The sequence below is a fragment of the Balaenoptera acutorostrata genome, chromosome 5, assembly GCF_949987535.1.
Source record: "Balaenoptera acutorostrata chromosome 5, mBalAcu1.1, whole genome shotgun sequence".
Taxonomy (NCBI): domain Eukaryota; kingdom Metazoa; phylum Chordata; class Mammalia; order Artiodactyla; family Balaenopteridae; genus Balaenoptera; species Balaenoptera acutorostrata.
Window position 1 is genome coordinate 143,226,024 of NC_080068.1, and position 20,294 is coordinate 143,246,317.

Consider the following 20,294-nt stretch of genomic DNA (forward strand, 5'->3'; position numbering starts at 1 on the left):
GTCCCCGTGTTTAATCTTTATGTTTAATCTCTAGGCCTCAGCACTGCTCAGCAGGCTGCTGTGAGTGTCTACCGTTGTCACAGCCAGGGGCCCGAGCTGGAGAGCAGGCCTCGGGGAGCTGAGCCCACCTCCTCCCGCCCCTCGCACACCACGTGTCCTTCGTGGCCCTCCTGTGCCTGGGAGCTGGGGCTGCACTCTACCCCGCCCAGCCAGGACTCCTCACTCACAAATACCTTTTTATCCGAGGGACTCGAGATCCTGGACACCAGGGCTGCCTCAACAAGGCCCTGCTCCAGTAAGGAGTCATACTTTATGCTTCTCTTCCTGCTCCTCCTCACTTTATTTTCTGGTTTTTGTCCATTTTCTTCCGACTGGGACACAGCAGCAGCACCATCGCCACATATGGAAGATTCAAAGAGAGGTTTCCCATTCATGTATGTTTTGGTGATTTTCAGCTTGATCTCTGGAGAGCCATTTTTGACAGGGGTAGTGTCAGGTGGTGTCCCAAGTCCCTTCATTTCCTGGGACTCCAAACGCAATTTGGCATCATGAGCACCGGGGTCTCCATTAAAGACGCGGGAGGTGAGGTCTTTCAGCCTCTCGGCTGGGATAAAAGGAAGCGCGTCGTGGCCATTGAACTTCTGCACAACTCCCTCCTGCAGACCGGCGGAGAGCTGGGCTTTGCTCAGGAACACGGAGCACTCACGACTCACTTCACAGTTCGGAGTCTTTCCATTCGTGTTGCCAAGGATTTCCGGTGCCTGCTTCATCTTCACGCACTTTACAACCTTCGGAACAGAAAGAGGACTTTTTTTGATGCTGAATTCCATTCAGCCTAGATGCCTCTGTTCTTAGAACACTGCAGCATTAGAAAAAGAGAAAGAAAAGAAAGGTATTACATTTCAAACCTAAGATGAGTATGCCAATGAAGCTCTCTATCAGTTTGTAGAGTTTGGGGGGGTTTTGAGGCAATTTATGATGTTTCCTATAATGATTTAGGTCACAGGAGGCAGTTCTACTATCACAAAAATGACAGGAATCACAAAGTGATAAAGTGAAAGGAACAGGACTAGTTTCTAACGAGAGAACACAAGAGTCAAGCAGGGACCGCCACTAATAAGCTGTGTGGCCGTGCCCCCCTCAACCTCAGCCCTCGGAAGCGGAGGTCGCCCCCTGCCCCCGGCCGCCAGGGCAGCGCCCGAGGTGGCCAGCACAAAGCCAGGCCCGGGCAAAGGACAAAAGGGAAGCACTTGAGACACAGCTGAAGAGGACTCCGGGCAGGGGCTCAGGACACACCCGCGATTACCGGTAGGCAAAGCTTCAGCCCAGATGGCCGGGGAAGGTGAGAGCTGGACCCCTACCGCCCCCCCGCCCCTCCCCACCCAGGCCCAAGTTAACTGCCGGCGACAAGCAGCAGGGCGGCATCATCAAGTGGAGTCAGCTCTCCGGGACCGCGCTAGTCGGGCAGCAGGGCCGGGCCATAGCGCACCACCCACAGCGCCCTCCACGGGACGGCCGCCCGAGGTCCGCGTGCAGAGGGGTCTCCTCCCCGCACAGCCGCAGCCCCTCGTTGGGGACGCCCCATGAAGGCGGCTCGGAACAGGGAATGGGCAGGTACCCACTCCGCTGGGAAGACGTCCCAAGAGTGCACCACAGCCACGAGGGGGCCAACGGTGAGAGACCGGGGAGAAGTGGGGCGCCAGGACCAGGAGCCCGAGGACATAGGTGCTCAGCCACTGTCACCGCCTGGGGGCCGCTGGCTACAACCCCTGGGGAGGGGCCAGGATGCAGCCTGGGACAGCCTTCCCACGAGAGCCTCGGTGGAAAGGGCCCAGTCTCCGAGGACGCCAGGCCAGGGTGGGCGCCAGGCAGTGGTGGAGGGGTGGCCCCGGACACCTGGAGCACCGGGCACACACCAGAGCATTCAGTGTGCCCCACACGGTGTTTTTTTCAGGTAAATCACAGTGGGTTCCCAGTCCCGCTCGCATCAGACCAAATGGACAAAAAGAGAAGACAATGACCTAAAGGCACTGGAGAGAGCCCAGAGCGGGGGGCGCGGGGGCGGCTCGGGAAAGCACCGAGCAGGCCGGGCACCGGGTGAACAGGGAAAGCAGAGCCTTCGAGGCGGGCCCCCGCGCCCCGCAGACTCCCTGCCGAACCCTGGAGTCCACGCAGCCCAGCTTACAAGACAGCTGAAGCGAGACAGAAACAAACCGCAACACCACTCTGAGGATGAGAAGCGGACTTCCGGGGCCGGCCAGCGGTTAGGACTCCGCGCTCTTACTGCCGGGCCTGGGTTCAACCCCTGGTCCGGGAACTAAGATCCCACAAGCCCCACGGCAAGGCCAAAAAAAAAAAAAAAGTATCAAAACCACAATGAAATGCCACCTCACACACACCCCTGAGGATGGCTACCTACTACAAAAAACAGAAAACGGGTTGGCGAGGATGTGGAGAAATTGGAAACTTCGTGCACGTGGGTGGGAATGTAAAATGGTGTGGCTGCTGGAAAACAGCGGGGGGGGGGGTCCCCAAAGAATCAAAAGGACCCAGCAATTCCACTCTGGATACACACCCCAAAGAACTGAAAGCAGGGACTCACAGAGGTATCTGTACCCAATGTTCACAGCAGCACGTTCACAACAGGCAAAAGGTGGAATCCACACAGTGGAATACGATTCAGCCTTAAAAAGGAAGGAGATCCTGACACCTGCTATGACATGGATGAACCCTGAGGACGTTACAGCGAGTGCAATAAGCCAGTCACAAGATACGGTAAGACTGCACTTTTATGAGTAGTCAAATCCATAAAGACAGAAAGTAGGATGGTGGGCACCAGGATCTGGGGGAGGGGAGAACAGGGAGGTGCTGTTTTAATGGGGGCAACGTTCCGGATTCGCAAGACGAAAAGAGTTCTGGTGATGGCTGCAACAGCGTGCATGTACTTAAAACCACTGAACTTCACACCTAAACACGGTTAAGATGGTAAATGTTATGTGTATTTTAACACAATTGAAAATAAAAGACCACTCTTAAGAACATAACGGAATAAAGAGTGTCTACAGCACATCATTCACATTATCCAGGAAAGAAATTACTAATTATATGATGAAACAGGGAAACAACAGAAACCAACCCCGAGATGGCCCAAATATTGAAATTCAGCAGGATTTCAAAGCATCTACTATAACCATGCTCAAGGACATAAAGGAAAATATACTCATAAAATAATAAATTGGAAATGGCAACAGAGAAACAAAAACTATGAAAAAGAGTCAAATGGAAATTCTGTATCTGAAATTTAAAAAAAAAAAATCATTGGACGGCCTTAAAAGCGTATTAGATATGAGTCAGGAAACTTGAAAACAGATCAGTAAAAATTATCTAAAAAACAGAGTAAAAATTATTAAAAATAAAAAGAAAGGGCTTCCCTGGTGGTGCAGTGGTTGAGAGTCTGCCTGCCGGTGCAGGGGACGCGGGTTCAGGCCCTGGTCTGGGAGGATCCCACATGCCGCGGAGCAACTGGGCCCGTGAGCCACAACTACTGAGCCTGCGCGTCTGGAGCCTGTGCTCCGCAACAAGAGAGGCCGCGATAGTGAGAGGCCCGCGCACCGCGATGAAGAGTGGCCCCCGCTTGCCACAAGTAGAGAAAGCCCTCGCACAGGAACGAAGACCCAACACAGCCATAAATAAATAAATAAATAAATAAATAAATTACCAGAAAGTAGCCTATCAATGATTAACATTTTAAAAAAAAATTAAAAATAAAAAAATAAAAATAAAAAGAAAGGAAAGAAACTGAGCCTCAATGATCTATAGACCAGCATCAAAAGGTCTGGGTTCCCACTCCCACCCAGAAGGAGAGAAACAGTGACACAGAAAAAATATCTGGGGGGCTTCCTTGGTGGTGCAGTGCTTAAGAATCCACCTGCCAATGCAGGGGGCGCAGGTTCAAGCCCTGATCGGGGAACTAAGATCCCACATGCCACGGAGCAACTAAGCCCGCCTGCCGCTACTACAGAGCCCACGTACTCTGGAGCCCACGTGCCGCAACCAGAGAGAAGCCTGCGTGCTGCAACAAAAGATCCCGCATGCCACAACTAAGACCCAATGTAGCCAAAAATAATATAAAAAATAAATAAAATAAATATTATTTTTAAAGTTAGTCATTTAAAAGAAAAAAAGAAAATATATTTGGGAAAAAATAACCAGAAAACCTTCCCAAATTCAGTGAGACATCAATTTACAGATTCAAGAAGCTCAGCAAATCTCAAGCAGGATATATATAAAAGAATCTACACCCAGGTGCACATCAGTTGAAATGCCTAAAAACCAAGATAAAGAGAAACCCTGGAAAGCAGTCAGAGGGAAAAAAGACCCATTACATACAAAACAGTGATATGGACGATCATTTACTTCTCATGAGAAACAGAAGCCAGATATGATTTGAGTAATGGGGAAAAAAAAACCAACTGTCCAACCGGAATTTGATATCCAGAAAAAATATCCTTCAGAAGTGATGACAAAATACATTTTAAGAGAAATACAGACTAAGAAATTGCTGCCATCAGATCTTCACTATGAGAAATGCTAAAGGAAGTTCTTCAGGTTGAAGAGAAATGACACCAGACTGAAACTGGGATCTTTAGGAAGAAATGAAGGGCACCAGAAATGGTGAATATATGAGTAAATATAAAAGACTATTTGTTCCTCTTAGTTTCTTTAAAATTCAAATAATTAAAGCAAAATATATAACACTGGAGTTATAACTTAATAGATATGATACATATGACAACTGTAGCATGGGGAAGGGAGTAAATCAATCCAGACAGTTGCAAGATTCTTGTATTTTATACCCAGTGGTATATTAACTCTAAGTAGCCTGTGATGAGTTAAGGATGCAAACCGCAGCCCTAGTTAGAGCAACAGCTAAGAAAATAATATTAAGAAGTAGAGTCAGTAGACAGATAAACAAGACGTTTTAGTTGCCAACAATTAAAGTTTGGGACATTTTACACAAAAATTCAGATTTCTGGCTTCTCTTAAAACATATCCAGGGTCATGGGGTTAGGATCTAACTCTAGGCCTAGGTCCGTGGTAATCATGACCTGTACGTGAACCACATTTTCAAGACTACTTGTTCCTGTTGGAATTTTCAGGTTTCTTTCAAATCTTTGAATATATTAAACATAACTGTTTTAAATATCTGGTCTTTGGGCTTCCCTGGTGGTGCAGTGGTTGAGAATCTGCCTGCCAATGCAGGGGAAACGGGTTCGAGCCCTGGTCTGGGAGGATCCCACATGCCGCAGAGCAACTGGGCCCGTGAGCCACAGCTGCTGAGCCTGCGCATCTGGAGCCTGTGCTCCGCAACAAGAGAGGCCGCGGTGGTGAGAGGCCCGCGCACCGCGATGAAGAGTGGCCCCCGCTTGCCACAACTGGAGAGAGCCCTAGCACAGAAACGAAGACCCAACACAGCCATAAATAAATAAATAAATAAATAAAAATTAAAAAAAAAAATTCTTAAAAAATAAAAAATATCTGGTCTTCGCAGGCCTGTGTCTACTGTTGTTGCTTTTATTTTCATTCATGGTACCTGTTTCTTTGGGCGTTTGGTCTTTTTTCCCCTCTTAATCTGACTGTGGGCTGCTTACTTTCCAGGATTCCACCTGGGACAACCCTTGAAGGCAGGGGCCCCGCAGAGAGGGTCCACCTTGACTTCCAACACGGCACTGCACGTCACTGACCATTAATTTGATCTTTCTAGGAGTTTTTGTTTTTTTTAATCAAGGTTATACCAATAAATTAGAAAATCTTTCACTTTGTCTAGCATTTCAAGAAAAATATAAAACCTAACCAAGAGGTAGAAAACCTACAGAGCCCACAATAACCATAAAAGAAAGGCCCAGAGAGCTTCAGTAGGCTCATGTGATGATCCCTCAACGGCCAATCGTTCTTATACTGGGTAGCGGGGAGGCAAGTTTCAAAAGCAGAAAAGTGCAAAGAACAACAGGACACACTTGTATACTCACCACTCCAAAATGACAGTTTTCAGCATGTTGCCACATTTGCTTCATGTCTTTTTGACATGAAAAAAAGAAGACCTCTGGACAACGGCAACTGCAGATGCATGAGCCGAGGACGGGCAGGCAGGGCGGGTGCACGGCACCCGAGGGCCCCCAGACGGGAGAAGCCAGGCTCACCCCCACAGGCCGCCCACCGCCCACCACACGCCCGCAGCAGCATCCCGGGATTCTGGTTCTCCACGCCCACAGCACCCACCGGGAGCCGCAAGTCCAACAGCGAGAAGCCAAACACAAGCTCCCACTGCAGCTCCCACCTCCCGCAAGCCTTGCTCAGGGTGAATGAGTAAAACAAAGATGACGTCTGCCTTTCAGGAACCCTAAGTTCCACTTACTCTCCCCATCGCCAGCTGACTACACATCCTTCCAGTCTATGGGATGTACCCAGGAATAGAGAACTGCTGTATGGGGTCTGCATGCCAAGCAGCAATGCTACCATACTGCACTTGTGCTCTGCGATTTCATCAATCAACACAGCTTGATTCCCCCATGTTGATATAAACAAGTGTAGCTCAGTCTTTCCAACTGCTATGTATTATTCATCACATAAATACAGCATTCCTATTGTTTAAATTATTCCAGAACATGGAAAATGATGGAGAGTTTCCCAAACATTATATAAGGCTGGCATAACTCTCACACCAAAACCAGAAAAATGAGTACAGAAAAGAACTACAGACCAAGATCAGTAGAGTATGATTGCAAAAAAAAAATTACAAAATAGAAATAAATCAAACCCAGTCATTACCATATTAAAATAAGATATCACAGCTAAAGAGGGTGTATCCAAAAATGATGATTCAACATTAGGGACTCTATTAACATTCCGTCACCATTTTAACACATTTCAGAAGATTTCTGGTGAAGGTAGCCAAATTATTACTTTTTTAACAAAAAAATTTAGCTACATCACTTAATTCAAAACAGGAAAGGGCAATCTCCAGGTCCAGAGATGAAGAGGGAAGAGCAATCAGCCTTACAGGGCATGGGCTGCACGGGACAGGACGACAAGCCTCAAGAGCTGGGCCTGGCAGCCAGAATGCAGAGCTGAGGCAAAGCCAGGGCCTGGCCTGCCTGGGCTCCCGTGCAGCTGCAGCGGGTCGGAGGGCGTGGAGAGCTGCAGGGTCCCGAGCACAGAGTGTGGAGGCCACTGCTAGGGCTGGAATCTGGCCCTACCACTCACCAACTGCGGCAAATGACCACACCCTCTCACCCACACCCCAGCTCACAGGCATCACCCAAAGCAGACCAGAGTGTCAGCTGTGACAGCGCTGTCACCTGAGCCGCACCTTCAGCCAGCCCAGGGCTGGGCCCTCAGCAAACACTCACCAGAGACCACTGGGGAGACAGACTCACCCTCTAGAACTCTGCCTCGGAGGCTGTGGTGCCCCAAATCCTGAGCCAAGAAACATACGTAAAAATGGGTCTAGAATGAGTGACGCCGGTAGAGCCCTGCAAAGGCAACTGGGAAACTGCTCAGGGGGTGGTTCTACAACCCAGAGCCCTCCTGCAAGACCTACTGTGAAGGTACGGTAATTAAGGCAGTCACTCCACACCTGTCAGAACGGCCGGAATCCACAACGCTGACAGCGCCACGTGCTGGCAAGGATGCGGAGCAGCGGGAACTCGCATCGCTGCCGCTGGGAACGCAGAATGCGGCAGCCACGCTGGAAGACAGGTTGGTGGCTTCTCACAAAACTAAACATACTCTTACCATACGATTCAGCAATCCCACTCCTCGGTACTTACCCAAGGAAGCTGAAAACTTATGTCCACACAAAAACCTGCACACAGAGGTTTACAGCAGTTTCATTCATAATTGCCAAAACTTGGAAGCAACCAAGCTGTCCTTGAGCAGATGAATGAACTGATAAACTGTGGTACCTCCAGATAATGGAATATTTTTCAGCCTTAAAAAGGAATGAAGTATTGAAACATACTACAACATGGATGAACTCTGAATACATTATGCTAAGTAAAAGAATCTGGTCACAAAAGATTTTCTTTTTGGCCTTGCCACATGGCATGCGGGACCCTGGTTCCCTGACCCGGGGTTGAACCCACGCCCTCGGTAGTGAAAGTGTGGAGTCCTAACCACTGGACCGCCAGGGAACTCCCTGATTCCACTTATATGAGATCCCAAGAGTAATCAAATTCATAGAGACAGAAAGTAGAAAGGTAGCTGCAAGGGACTGGGGAGGAGAGGATGAAGAGTTAGTGTTTAATGGGGAGTTTCAGTTTCACAAGATGAAAAAATTCTGGAGTGGATGGTGGTGACGGCTGCACAATAATGTGAACGTACTTAATGCCACTGAACTATACACTTAAAAATGGTCATGATGGTGATTTTTCGTTATGCATATGTTATCACACATACACACACACAAAGAATACCCTGCCCTCAGGGAGTTTACATTCCAATGGAGTTCCAGGAGAAACTAGGGAGGATGGGGAAAAGGCAATTTTCAAAGGGGTAATAATGGACATTTTCCAGAGATGAAAGGAAACTCAAGTATTCAGATTTAAAAGGGTACCCAGGGTTCTGAGCAAGATAAATAAAAGCAAATCAATACCTAGACACATCATTTCTGAAACCACATAACATGAAGGATAAAAAGAAAATCTTAAAACCTAAGTACCCATAAAAAATAAGTTAATTCACAGACTTCAGCATGAGAAAGGAAACAGAAACACAGACCTTTGTGCAGCCTCAACAGATAGGAGTAGATGACGGAGCCTCTCTAAAGTGTTAAGGGAAAAAATAATTTCTCATCTAAATTATCACTGAACATGAGGCAAAATGTATTTTCAGACATGCAAAAACTAAGGGAGTTTAATATACATATCCCTTTCACAAATGAAGTGCTAAAAGAGGTACTAGAGCAAAAATATAAACCCAGAAGGAGAACATGATGCAAAAAATAAGGGGAGAGTGGTAATTCTAAAACAATTTTTATATTTAAAAAGAATGTGAGGCCTCCTCTCTCACATTTACCTACACTCCGTGCAGAAACCCCAATTAAAATGACAGTAAGGAATTTCAAAGGAAGGGTAAACCCGCAAGGACAAAGACAACAGAGGAATGAGTTAGAGACGCCAAACGCCAACCATGGGGAAGCCGACTGGGAAGAGTCCCTCAGCGAGAGGCATGCTGCTGCAGGAGTAAGGCCCGCGGCTCAGGGCTCCTCTTGTCCACAAAGCCTTTCCCTTTTAAAATGTCTAAAATAACAAAAGGTGGGGGCTTCCCTGGTGGCTCAGGGGTTAAGAATCCACCTGCCAATGCAGGGAACACGGGTTCGAGCTCTGGTCCAGGAAGATCCCACATGCCGCAGAGCAACTAAGCCCGTGTGCCACAAATACTGAGCCTGCGCTCTAGAGCCCGCGAGCCGCTACTGAGCCCGCGTGCCACAACTACTGAAGCCCATGCGCCTAGAGCCCATGCTCTGCAACAAGAGAAGCCACCGCAATGAGAAGCCCGCGCACAGCAACAAAGAGTAGCCCCCGCTTGACGCAACCAGAGAAAACCCACGCGCAGCAACGAAGACCCAACACAGCCAAAAATAGATAAATAAATTTTTTAAAAAAGACCCAATGCAGCCAAAGATAAATAAATAAATAAATAAATTTTTTCTAAAAACTAAAGGTGGGGCTTCCCTGGTGGCGCAGAGGTTAAGAGTCCGCCTGCCAGTGCAGGGGACGCAGGTTCGAGCCCTGGTCTGGAAGATCCCACATGCCGCAGAGCAACTAAGCCCGTGCACCACAACTACTGAGCCTGCGCTCTAGAGCCCGCGAGCCACAACTACGGAGCCCATGTGCCACAACTACTGAAGCCCATGCGCCTAGAGCCCGTGCTCCGCAACAAGAGAAGCCACCACAATGGGAAGCCCGCCGCACACCACAATGAAGAGTAGCCCCTGCTCGCCACAACTAGAGAAAGCCTGTGCGCAGCAACAAAGACCCAAAGCAGCTAAAAATGAATATATTAATTAATTGATTTTTAAAAAATAAATAAATATAACAAAATGTAACATACAATCATTGTTGAAAAGGAAAGAAAACACTGACACACTTAAAGTGAAAAATGAAAATGTGGAAGTTAAAACAGAAAGTAACAGCTCAGAGTTATCAGTGGTTTTCCAAGGGGAGCAGGGACAGGGTGGGGAGAGCCACGCATCACCTTGCTGCTTCCTGTAATAAGCTTGAAGAACTATATAATTAATCCCCTACATTTCACAGGCCTCCTACAACATGAGCTGACACAGCAAGTGGCTGGGGAGGCTAGGCAGCCCCTGCAGGGCCACATGGAACAGAGGAGGGGTCTCCAGTAAAGGGAAAGGCACCACTCTCAAAAGAAGGGAAAGGTGACCTGAATGACAACACTCAACACCGAAAACTAGTCAATGAGCATAGGCCCTGTCCCGACATTTGGAGACAGAGCAGTAAACAAAGCATGTACCTTATTCTTGTAGAGCTAATATCCCAGAGGGGAGAGACAGAGATTTTAAAATACAGATATAACATTAGGGAAAGAGGAAGGAGAAAGATGGGGTGGAGGATGGAAAAGTGGCAGGAAGAGTCACTGGAGCAACCCCCAAACTCCTTTCCCCGGGGCTCCGACCTCGGGCACATGAGGCCCCACTCTCTCTGCTGCTCAGAAATCCAGCTGCAGCCCACCGAGTCCATTCTGTGAATCTGAGCAGAGTCACCAGGGAGAAGTCTCAATGCTGGGACAGCAGGAAGGGCTTCAGGATGTCCCCCAGAGCCCAGCCAGGACAGGGACCAAGCTCCAGTCCTTCTTCCGGAGGCAGAAGAGAGACTTAGATGGAAAACTCAAGTTTGCAAGTATGGTTAAAACACACACACACACACACACACACACACACACACACACACACACACACACACACACACATACATTCCCTAACATTCCCTTTGTTTCCAACATTTCACACTAATCTACCTGGAATAGATCTTGGTCCCACCTTCACTGAATGATGACAGGACCTCCAGTCTTACAGCAAAGAGCTCTCTGTGAAGAACAATGAGATCAGTACAGAGTCTGCTACAGAACAGGGGCTGAGGGCAGCGACGGCTCCGTTACTCCGTAAGAACTCTCTACTGAGAAGCTTTATTTTATGGAATTTAGAATTGACTCACAGCAGAAGTCTTGCTTCTTCTGCAGAAATGCACCTATGACAGTAAAGACTTAAAACTGACCTGTTCCTTGTTTTGTTTTGTTTTCACTGCAAAGAAGCCTGGAACCACAGACAAGCTCAAGGTCAGCCTCGGGCCCACGACCTGTGTGGCTCTCTCCCCGCGGCCCCAACCTTAACCTTATGACGATGCATGAGTTGGTATCTTCCCTGGCTCCATGCCTGTCTGTTCTATCTTCTCAGTGTAATATGGCGAATCTTTGGACCCCTCACACACTGCCGTGGGTATGGAAAGTGGTGCAGCTGCAGCGGGAAACAATCAAGAAGTTCCTTAGCTGCCACGTGACCCGGCAATTCCACTCCTAGGATCTACCCAAGACAGAATTGAAAACATGTTCACACAAAAACTTGTACAAGAATTTTCACAAAATTATTCAAAAAAGCAAAAAACAACCCAATGTCCAACAACTGATAAACAGATAAAAGAAGAAGAAGTGATCTGGACTTCCCTGGTGGTCCATTGGTTAGGACTCCGCACTTCTACCGCCAGAGGGCCCAGGTTCAATCCCTGGTCGGGGAACTAAGATGCCGCATGCCACGCGGCAGGGAAAAAAAGAAAAAAAAGAAGTGTGATCTATCCATACAATGGGATATTCAGTCATAAAAATGAATGAAGTGGGCTCCCCTGGTGGCGCAGTGGTTAAGAATCCGCCTGCCAATGCAGGGGACACGGGTTCGAGCCCTGGTCCGGGAAGATCCCACATGCCTCAGAGCAACTAAGCCTGTGCACCACAACTACTGAGCCTGTGCTCTAGAGCCCGTGTGCCACAACTACTGAGCCCGCGTGCCTAGAGCCCGTGCTCCGCAACAAGAGAAGACACTGCAATGAGAAGCCCACGCACCACAACAAAGAGTAGCCCCCGGGCTTCCCTGGTGGCGCAGTGGTTGAGAATCTGCCTGCCAATGCAGGGGACACGGGTTCGAGCCCTGGTCTGGGAGGATCCCACATGCTGTGGAGCGACTAGGCCCGTGAGCCACAACTACTGAGCCTGCGCATCTGGAGCCTGTGCTCCGCAACGAGAGAGGCCGCGATAGTGAGAGGCCTGCGCACCATGATGAAGAGTGGCCCTCACTTGCCGCAACTAGAGAAAGCCCTCACACAGAAACGAAGACCCAACACAGCCATAAATAAATAAATAAAATAAAAAAATTTAAAAATTTTTTTAAAAAAAAGTTTTTTTTAAAAAAAAAAGAGTAGCCCCCGCTTGCTGCAACTAGAGAAAGCCTGTGCATACCAACGAAGACCCAATGTAGCAAAAAATAAAAAAAAATTTTTTAAATGAATGAAGTATGGAGACATGATACGACACGGATGAACCTTGAGAACACTGTGCTGAGAGAAAAAAGCCAGTCACAAAAGGCCACATACTACATGATTCTATTCATATAAAATGTCTAGAATAGGCAAATCCAGAGACAAAGTAGAATGGTGGTTGCCAGGGGCTGGGGGACAAGGGGAAACGGGGAGTGACTGCCCAATAGGTACCGGGCTTCTTACTGAAATGACGAAAATATTCGGGAATTGGATAGTGGTGATGGTTGCATTAACACTGAGAATGTACTACAAAACCAATGAATTATATACTTTAAAATAGTTTAACTGATGAATTTTATGTTAATCTTATCTCAGTTTGTAACCTATCAAATCTTCTGTTGAATAGGAAAGGTATTAAACATATTAAGTTGTATCATTCACATGTCTGTAAGGTATTTTCCTATTTTAACTCTAACACATGCCTAACGCATAACGATAAGTCACTGCACATAGCAGGGGCATGTGCTGCAAACACTGGGAACCCTAAGTCAAAAGAACTGGATCAAAGTCCACATAATGCGCAGTCCCCGACCCACCCCCCTCACGGCCTGGCAACCAGCCCCATCCCAGCGGGAGAAGAACTGGAGTGTAGTCTAAGGACAGGGCACACCGGAGGGGGTGCTCAAGGCAGTGAACTACAAGACACAGCCTGCAAGAGGACACTTGCCAAGATGCAGGGAAAACACCTGCTGATACTGACGGTGGGTCCTGACCAATCGGCCCTCAGTGAAGCCTCCACCCAGGACCTGCCGTCAGCTCCCAGACCTCCGTCTCAACAGTGGGCCTGCAGTCGAAGGCCATCAGACGTGTGAGGAAAACTTACCATGAGAGATAAGAATTTAAAAGCAGGGACTTCCCTGGTGTCTAGTGGTTAACAACCCACCTTCCAATGCAGGGGACGTGGGTTCGATCCCTGGTTGGGGAACTAAGATCCCACATGTCGCAGGGCAACTAAGCCCATGCACCACAACTATTGAGCCTGTGCTCTAGGGCCTGAAAGCCACAACTACTGAGCCCACATGCCGCAACAAAAAGATCTCGCATGCCGCAACGAAGACCGGACGCAGCAAAATAAATAAATATTAAAAAAAAAAAAAAAAGATGTTGCAAGAAGAAAAGCAACTGGAAATTCTAAAAAATAAAAAAATAAAATAAAAGTGGCCAAAAATTCTTTGTAATTCCCCCACCAAGAGATAAAATCTATTTCTCCACATTCTTGATTCTGGCCTGGGCCTGTGACTGCTCCCACCAACTGAATATGGCGAAAGTGATGCCAGACCAGAGCCAGCCTCGCCTTTAAAAGGACTGGCAGACAGGGAGTTCCCTGGTGGCCTAGTGGTTAGGATTCCGGGCTTTCACTGCCATGGCCCAGGTTCAATCCCTGGTCGGGGAGCTGAGATACCACAAGCTGCGTGGTGTGGCCTAAAAGTAAAGAAATAAAAATAAGAAAAAAATAAAACGACTGGCAGCTTCACTTCCTCCTTCAGGAAGCAGCCACCATGCTATGAGGGGGCCCAAGCAGCCTCACGGGAGGCCTATGTTGGGGAGAATGGTGGACCGTGGCCAACAGCCAATTCCAACACACAGCCACAGGAATGAAACAAACTGACACCACAAGAGCAGAAACAAGCTAACCCTGGCATACGATGTCCAAACTGCAAAACTGTAAACAAATAAATGTTGTTGTGCTTTCAGCCACTAAGTTCTGGAATAGCTTATCAGGGAGGAATAGATAACCCAGACACCACAATATTGGGAAGAACTGGGGAAGGGGAAGTGGGAGGCCAGGGGGAAAGAAAGCTAAATCCTTGTCTCCTGTAGATAGAACTTAACACATAACATATAAACCTCAAAGTTCTCAACTCAGCAAAATTAGAAAGTTATTTTTTTTAAGTACAGATAGATACCACAAGAAACAGCTGAAAGAATAGAGCAGTTGTCTCCTTGGAATAGTTACCTAAACTGTTACCTTTTGTTATGACCCTCACAGAGGAAACTGTCTTTAGGGCACCTGGATCAGTCTGATGAATGAAAAGGTAAACTGGAAATACACCTAAACATTTGGTTGGTAAGACTGTAGTTATTACAGATTTTCCATAAAATGTACTTTCTGATTATAAAATTAATAATAATTAAGCTTTCTATTTTGCCTTGATGATGTATCAAGAAACTGCACATCCTTGAAAATAAGATTTCTATAAACTCTAGGCTGGAATTCACAACTCAGTTTCTACTACATCATTCCCATGCTGGGAACTCACAAAGGGAGGAGAGAGGTGAGAAGGTGCCAGGATCTGGGCACCAGCTGAAGAACCAGCTCTGAGACCTCCAGCCAATAGCAGAGAACAAGAGAAGCAGTTGGTACAGACCCAGGGAAGCAGCAATGGCTTCTAGGAGACAAGGACAGCCCACAAAGAGGGCAAACCCAAGAATAGGGACCAGGCTCCACCCAAACACCCAGGGTGCTGTGCCCGGCCCCAAGGAGTTACCTTGGAGTCCTCGAGAGGAAGAGCTGTAAAGCCAGGGCAAGGTCCTATGAAAACACGTTTCATTCCTAGTGGGCCATCAAGACACAGATTTCCTCTATCTCAGAGGTCTATCAACCTACAAAAATGAACAGGGCCCCTATCCAAAGGAAGTAGAGAGGGTAATTACCTATGATGTGTTCTGACCCTTTGCTGATATAACTGCTAATTCACAGAAATCCCTAAAGCAGCCAAGAGCACACTGGTATCTGAGAAATGCACACAAGCTTAGCCTCCACATTGGACAAACAAGAACCACCAATATTTTTTTCAAAGAAGTTATAAGAAGTTGAATTTTAAGAAATAAATACTTTTTTATACAGATTTCAGAACTCAACAGAAAAGAATCCAATAAGCTGTTAACGTGATGCTCAATAAGGTACACAATTTCAGATGCAGCACAAAAGGGAGAAAACCCGAACACGCACCGTCCTCCATGCCTCCCCTGCAGCTCTCCTTCTGGGCGGTGCCGCTCCCCCAAAACAAGCCTTCCCTCCACACCTGAGGAAGAGGAAGCAGCCTGAAGCCCGCCAGCTCCTCCCCGCGCTCAGGCCAGCTCCCGCCTCCCCCTGCCCCAGAAGGAATCCAGCAGCTGAGAAGCCAGGGGCCTGGGGCAGGGCCCAGTCCCCGGGTCACAAGGACGGACCGCACACCCCTCCGCACCACCCGCAGGCCTGGAGCAAGCTGCCTGCTCCCCGACACGGCACAGGGGCGGCCGCGGTGCCAACACGCGGGCCAGTCCAGGTGGCGGAGCGCGGGCAGGCGTCACGCAGTCCTGGGGCCACCGCCAGGAGCAAGAGCTTCCACTCGAGTGGGGGGCAGGTGGGGGACAGCAAGACAGGGGGTCAGGAGAGCAGAAAGGGCACAGTGACAAGTGGGGCGATCAACGTGAGAAACTGATATGTGCATCAAGGACTCAATGAAAATTTTTTAAATTCCTCAATAGGCTTTTCCTTGCTCCCGAACCTCGAAACCCAAGTAAATGTAACACTTACAAAAATATTGTCTAGACAGTGAGTAGCGCTTCTACCTGTCTGCTTTCGTCAGACAAAACTCAGGGCCGTCACCGACACCCTCCCTACGCAGTCCCTCCCACCCCAACCCACAGGCCTCAGTCCTTTTCCTGCAGAGCACTTCCCCGCCGGCTGACGAGGCTGGCTCCTCCTCGTCACAGCCAGAAGCCCATCGCTGGCGGGCCACCTCCACCTTTCACCAGCACCACAGGCCCCGAGCCGGCTGACCAACCAGCAGACCCGAGGCAGCAGTGCTCCACACCGCAGCATCAGAGGCCACCGGCCCCACCCCAGAGCTTAGGACTCAGTAGGTCTAGGGTGGCCCGAATAAGCGTTTCTAAGAAGTTCCCAGGTGACAGACGCTGTCAGTCTGGGGACCATTGAGAACCACCGGACTAGGTTATGGGGCCATAACCTGGCTCAACCCAGAGGTTTCCCTCTTGCTCATAGTGCGTATCTATGCGCTTCCACAATGAGAAGGAAAAAGGGAACATCATGAAAGCACACGACTCCTAGAGCGCCCAGTCAGAGATGACGCGTCACTTTTCATTGTCCAAAGCAAATCACATGGCCACACCAAATTTCAAGGGGGCAGAGCTGTTCAGTCCTACAAGGCACCCAAAGCAGGGGCAGCTGGAAAGATTCTAACCCGAACACACAATGAGCACAGGCCGGTCTCCTGCACCCTCTTCCCTCTCCCGAATCCTCCCACCACCAACTTACAGAGGACTCCGAGAAACGCACTTTCCAAAGCAAATAGATTTGTGTCAGTCTCTCTCTCTCTCTCTCTCTCTCTCTCTCTCTCTCTCTCTCTCTCTCTCACACACACACACACACACACACACACACACACGCTTAAAACCCTCCAGGGCCTCACACTGCTCTCTGGATGAAAAGCCTCACTGCAGCCTCAGGGAGCCCGCCCCGCCCCACCCCCTGGGTCTACACATAGCTCCCTCACCCTCTGCTCCAGCCTCGTCAGCCTTCTGTCCACTCCCGTCACAGCCTCTGCACTGCCTGCTCCCTCATCTAGAACAGTCACACCACCCTTACCAAGCCCACCCTCTACCAAGGCCTCTTCTGCTCTCTGCTCCAGCCTCAGTCCTGTCAGGAAGTCCTTCCTGACACCCAACCCACAGTTAGGCATAATCTCCTTATAGATGTACTAAATGTACCCAACCTCTCCTTCGTGACTTTCCTTCCTTCGTTATGGAGAATTCTGAATACACATAAAGGTAGAGAGAACAAGCAGGGCCCATGTACCGCACCACCATCACCCCACACCAGCCCTGATCCAGCCACACCCTCACAGCTCCCTTTCCACAGAACTGTGAAGCAAATCGCAGATGGTGGATCATTTCTTTGATAAATTCTGTATGCATGTCTACAAGGTACAAATTCTTTTCTTAAACAAAATCAAACCACTATGGCAGCTAAAAAAAAATAAGAATTCCTTAATGACAAATTGAGTCAGTGTTCCAATTTCTAATTGTCCCAAATATCATAAACAGTGTTTAGTCCCATCTCTAACTAACTGGCCCATCTTGGATGCACATAAGCCCTCCGTAGTGCAATCAGCCTCTTATCCACATCCCCCTTCTTTTTCCTTGTGGAAGAGACCTGGTCACTGGTCCTGCAGGTTCCCACGTTCTGAGTTCCGCCAGTGGCAATCCCACGGTGTAGTTTAACGTGTTCCTTTCCCCACCCTGTATTTCCTGTTAATTGCTTGTGGGAGGTAAAGGCCTGATCAGTTTCAGGTTCAGTTATTTAGCAAGACTATTTCACAGGTTTTTCTTTTTTTCTTTTTATTATTTTTTTTTAATAAATTTGTTTATTTGTTTATTTTTGGCTGTGTTGGGTCTTCGTTGCTGCAGGCGGGCTTTTTCCACTTGCGGCGAGCGGGGCTAGTCTTCGTTTTGGTGAGCAGGCTTCTCATTTTGGTGGAGCACGGGCTTAGCTGCTCTGCAGCATGTGGGATCTTCCCGGACCAGGGATCGAACCCATGTCCCCTGTTACAGGTTTTTCAAAGATGTAATCTTTTGTCCACCGTCTCTCCTGTTTCATCCCTCTCACAGGTCTGTCAAGTCCCTGAGACCAAGGACATGGGTGTTTTGGCTCATCACTGGAACACAGCTAATTTCTTAATTCTCAGTGAATGAAGAAATGTCGCCAGAAGTACACTGCCATACTAACTAACAAAATACACTGGCCCACCCTCCTATTTGTATAGAGACAGCACAGACAGTCTTATGTGCAACATGCTGCCATGACAGGGCCCGGTGCTCAGAGGAACAACCAACCTGGGAACAGAAAACCAAACACACCCAGTGCCATGGGCGCAGCATCGGCTACACTGGAGGAGACAAATGACAGTGGAGCTGTAACAGCAGCTCAGCAGGGCCAACTGGGACGCCTTCGGAAGGCGCCACAGCCATGCAAGGACCGTGAGGTGGAACGCAGCTCATCCCAGGGGGGCAGCAGCATGGCGATGAGATCTCAGAGCAGCTACAAGGGGTCAGGCAGCACAGATGCTAGAAAACACAAAGGGGCCACACGCCACGCTCAAGACCTAAGGCTTCCTCTTCTGGGTGAACAGGAAGGCACCAGAGACACATTTTCAGCTGGTAGGTGACATCAGTTTCTTTTTGGAAGGAACCAAGGTAGATCAGAAACGAGGCCCACCTTCGGTTTCACTAGTTCACAGGGAGATAAAAATGGTGCCCTCTCCACCCAATCTTTCAAATTGTGAATACTAGGATCACCTGGGCCAACCCTTCCCTCTTTTTTTATTTTATTTTATTTATTTATTTTTTGGAGGTGTTGGGTCTTCCTTGCTGCGCACGGGCTTCTCATTGTGGTGGCTTCTCCTGTTGCGGAGCACGGGCTCTAGGCGCGCAGGCTTAAGTAGTTGGGGCACGTGGGCTCAGTAGTTGTGGCTCTCGAGCTCTAGAGCACAGGCTCAGCAGTTGTGGTGCACAGGCTTAGTTGCTCCTTGGCATGTGGGATCTTCCTGGACCAGGGCTCGAACCCATGTGTCCTGCATTGGCAGGAGGATTCCTAACCACTGCGCCAACAGGAAGTCCCCAACCCTCCCCTCTTATTCTGAGCCCCCGTGCTGCACCCCAGCCCATCAGTGCTGCTACAGCCCTCTCTCTTGCATCTGTCCACTCTTCCTACCCCACTCCTGTGCCTGGGTAAGGCCACCGTTCTCTAGCACTGGCCTACGAGCCTCCTCTCTGACCTCTCTCACCTGCCCACGGCCCTCCACCTTGCCAACCTCACACTAGGGCAAGCACGCCTACGCCACTCCCCTTTATCCACACCACTTCTTATACGTGAGCCAACACACAAGGGGGCTGAGAGTCTGTTCATGCAAGCAGTCACTGAATGTCTGACAGTCATTCGGGTACTGTCCTAGGCACTGCAGGTATCACAGTAATTAAAGCCAAAAGGAGAAAAATATCCACCCTTATAGACATCTTGATGCAGTCAGGCAGGCAGACAAATAAGGAAAACACCCAGAATGTCAGAGGATAAGAGTTATGGAAAAGAAGCTAAGGCAGACGGGCAGAGCCAGACAGCAAAAGGGTATCTTAAATCAGTGGTCAGGGATGGTGCCTGAGAAGGGGAAGTTTGAGCGAAGACTTAAAGGCAGGTAAAGAGGAAGCCAGGCAGGTGTCCAAGTAGAAGGAATAGCAGGTACAGCAGCATGGCTGCGGTACTTGAGGCAGGCCAGCGGCCAGAATGGCTGGAGCAGAGTGAGAATGCAGTGCGTGAAGGTGAGCAAAGCACAAGTGTTCAAGACATAGCTACAAGGGCTCCCAAGACTGGCAGGGAGTCTGGGGTCGCTTTCTAGGAGTGAGGTGCAAGCTGAGAGCTGAATGAGAAGGAATTAATACGAAAAGCCAGCTGTGCCCACACATGCACTGAAGTGTGTGTAAGTGTGTGTATGGGGGTCACAGGGGAGAGCAGGGGCAAAAACTGACCATGCAAAGGCCCAAGGAAAAAGCATGGCAGCAACAGATGGGCTGAAGAGGTCAGGTGAGATCAAAGTAAGAAGTGCAGGGGACTTCCCTCGTGGTGCAGTGGTTAAGAATCTGCCTGCCAATGCGGGGGACACGGGTTCGATCCCACATGCTGCAGAGCAA

At 48.8% G+C, this 20,294-nt stretch overlaps 1 protein-coding gene across 11 annotated transcripts in view; it reads right to left on the bottom strand.

Moving 5' to 3' along the window:
* The window catches only part of NSD2 (nuclear receptor binding SET domain protein 2), a 94,790-nt gene that overhangs the window by 54,842 nt on the left and 19,654 nt on the right, over positions 1–20,294 (bottom strand). For 7 of the 11 annotated variants that reach the window (XR_009008335.1, XM_057546532.1, XM_057546534.1 and 4 more), the window contains exon 2: positions 234–859. Coding sequence is in view for 10 of the 11 variants with exons in the window: in XM_057546532.1 (XP_057402515.1) it covers positions 234–830 (597 nt within the window). In the remaining variant the exon portion in view is untranslated. The remainder of the gene's footprint in view (positions 1–233; positions 860–20,294) is intronic. The other 4 variants (XM_057546537.1, XM_057546535.1, XM_057546536.1 and 1 more) reach the window with 1 other exon arrangement.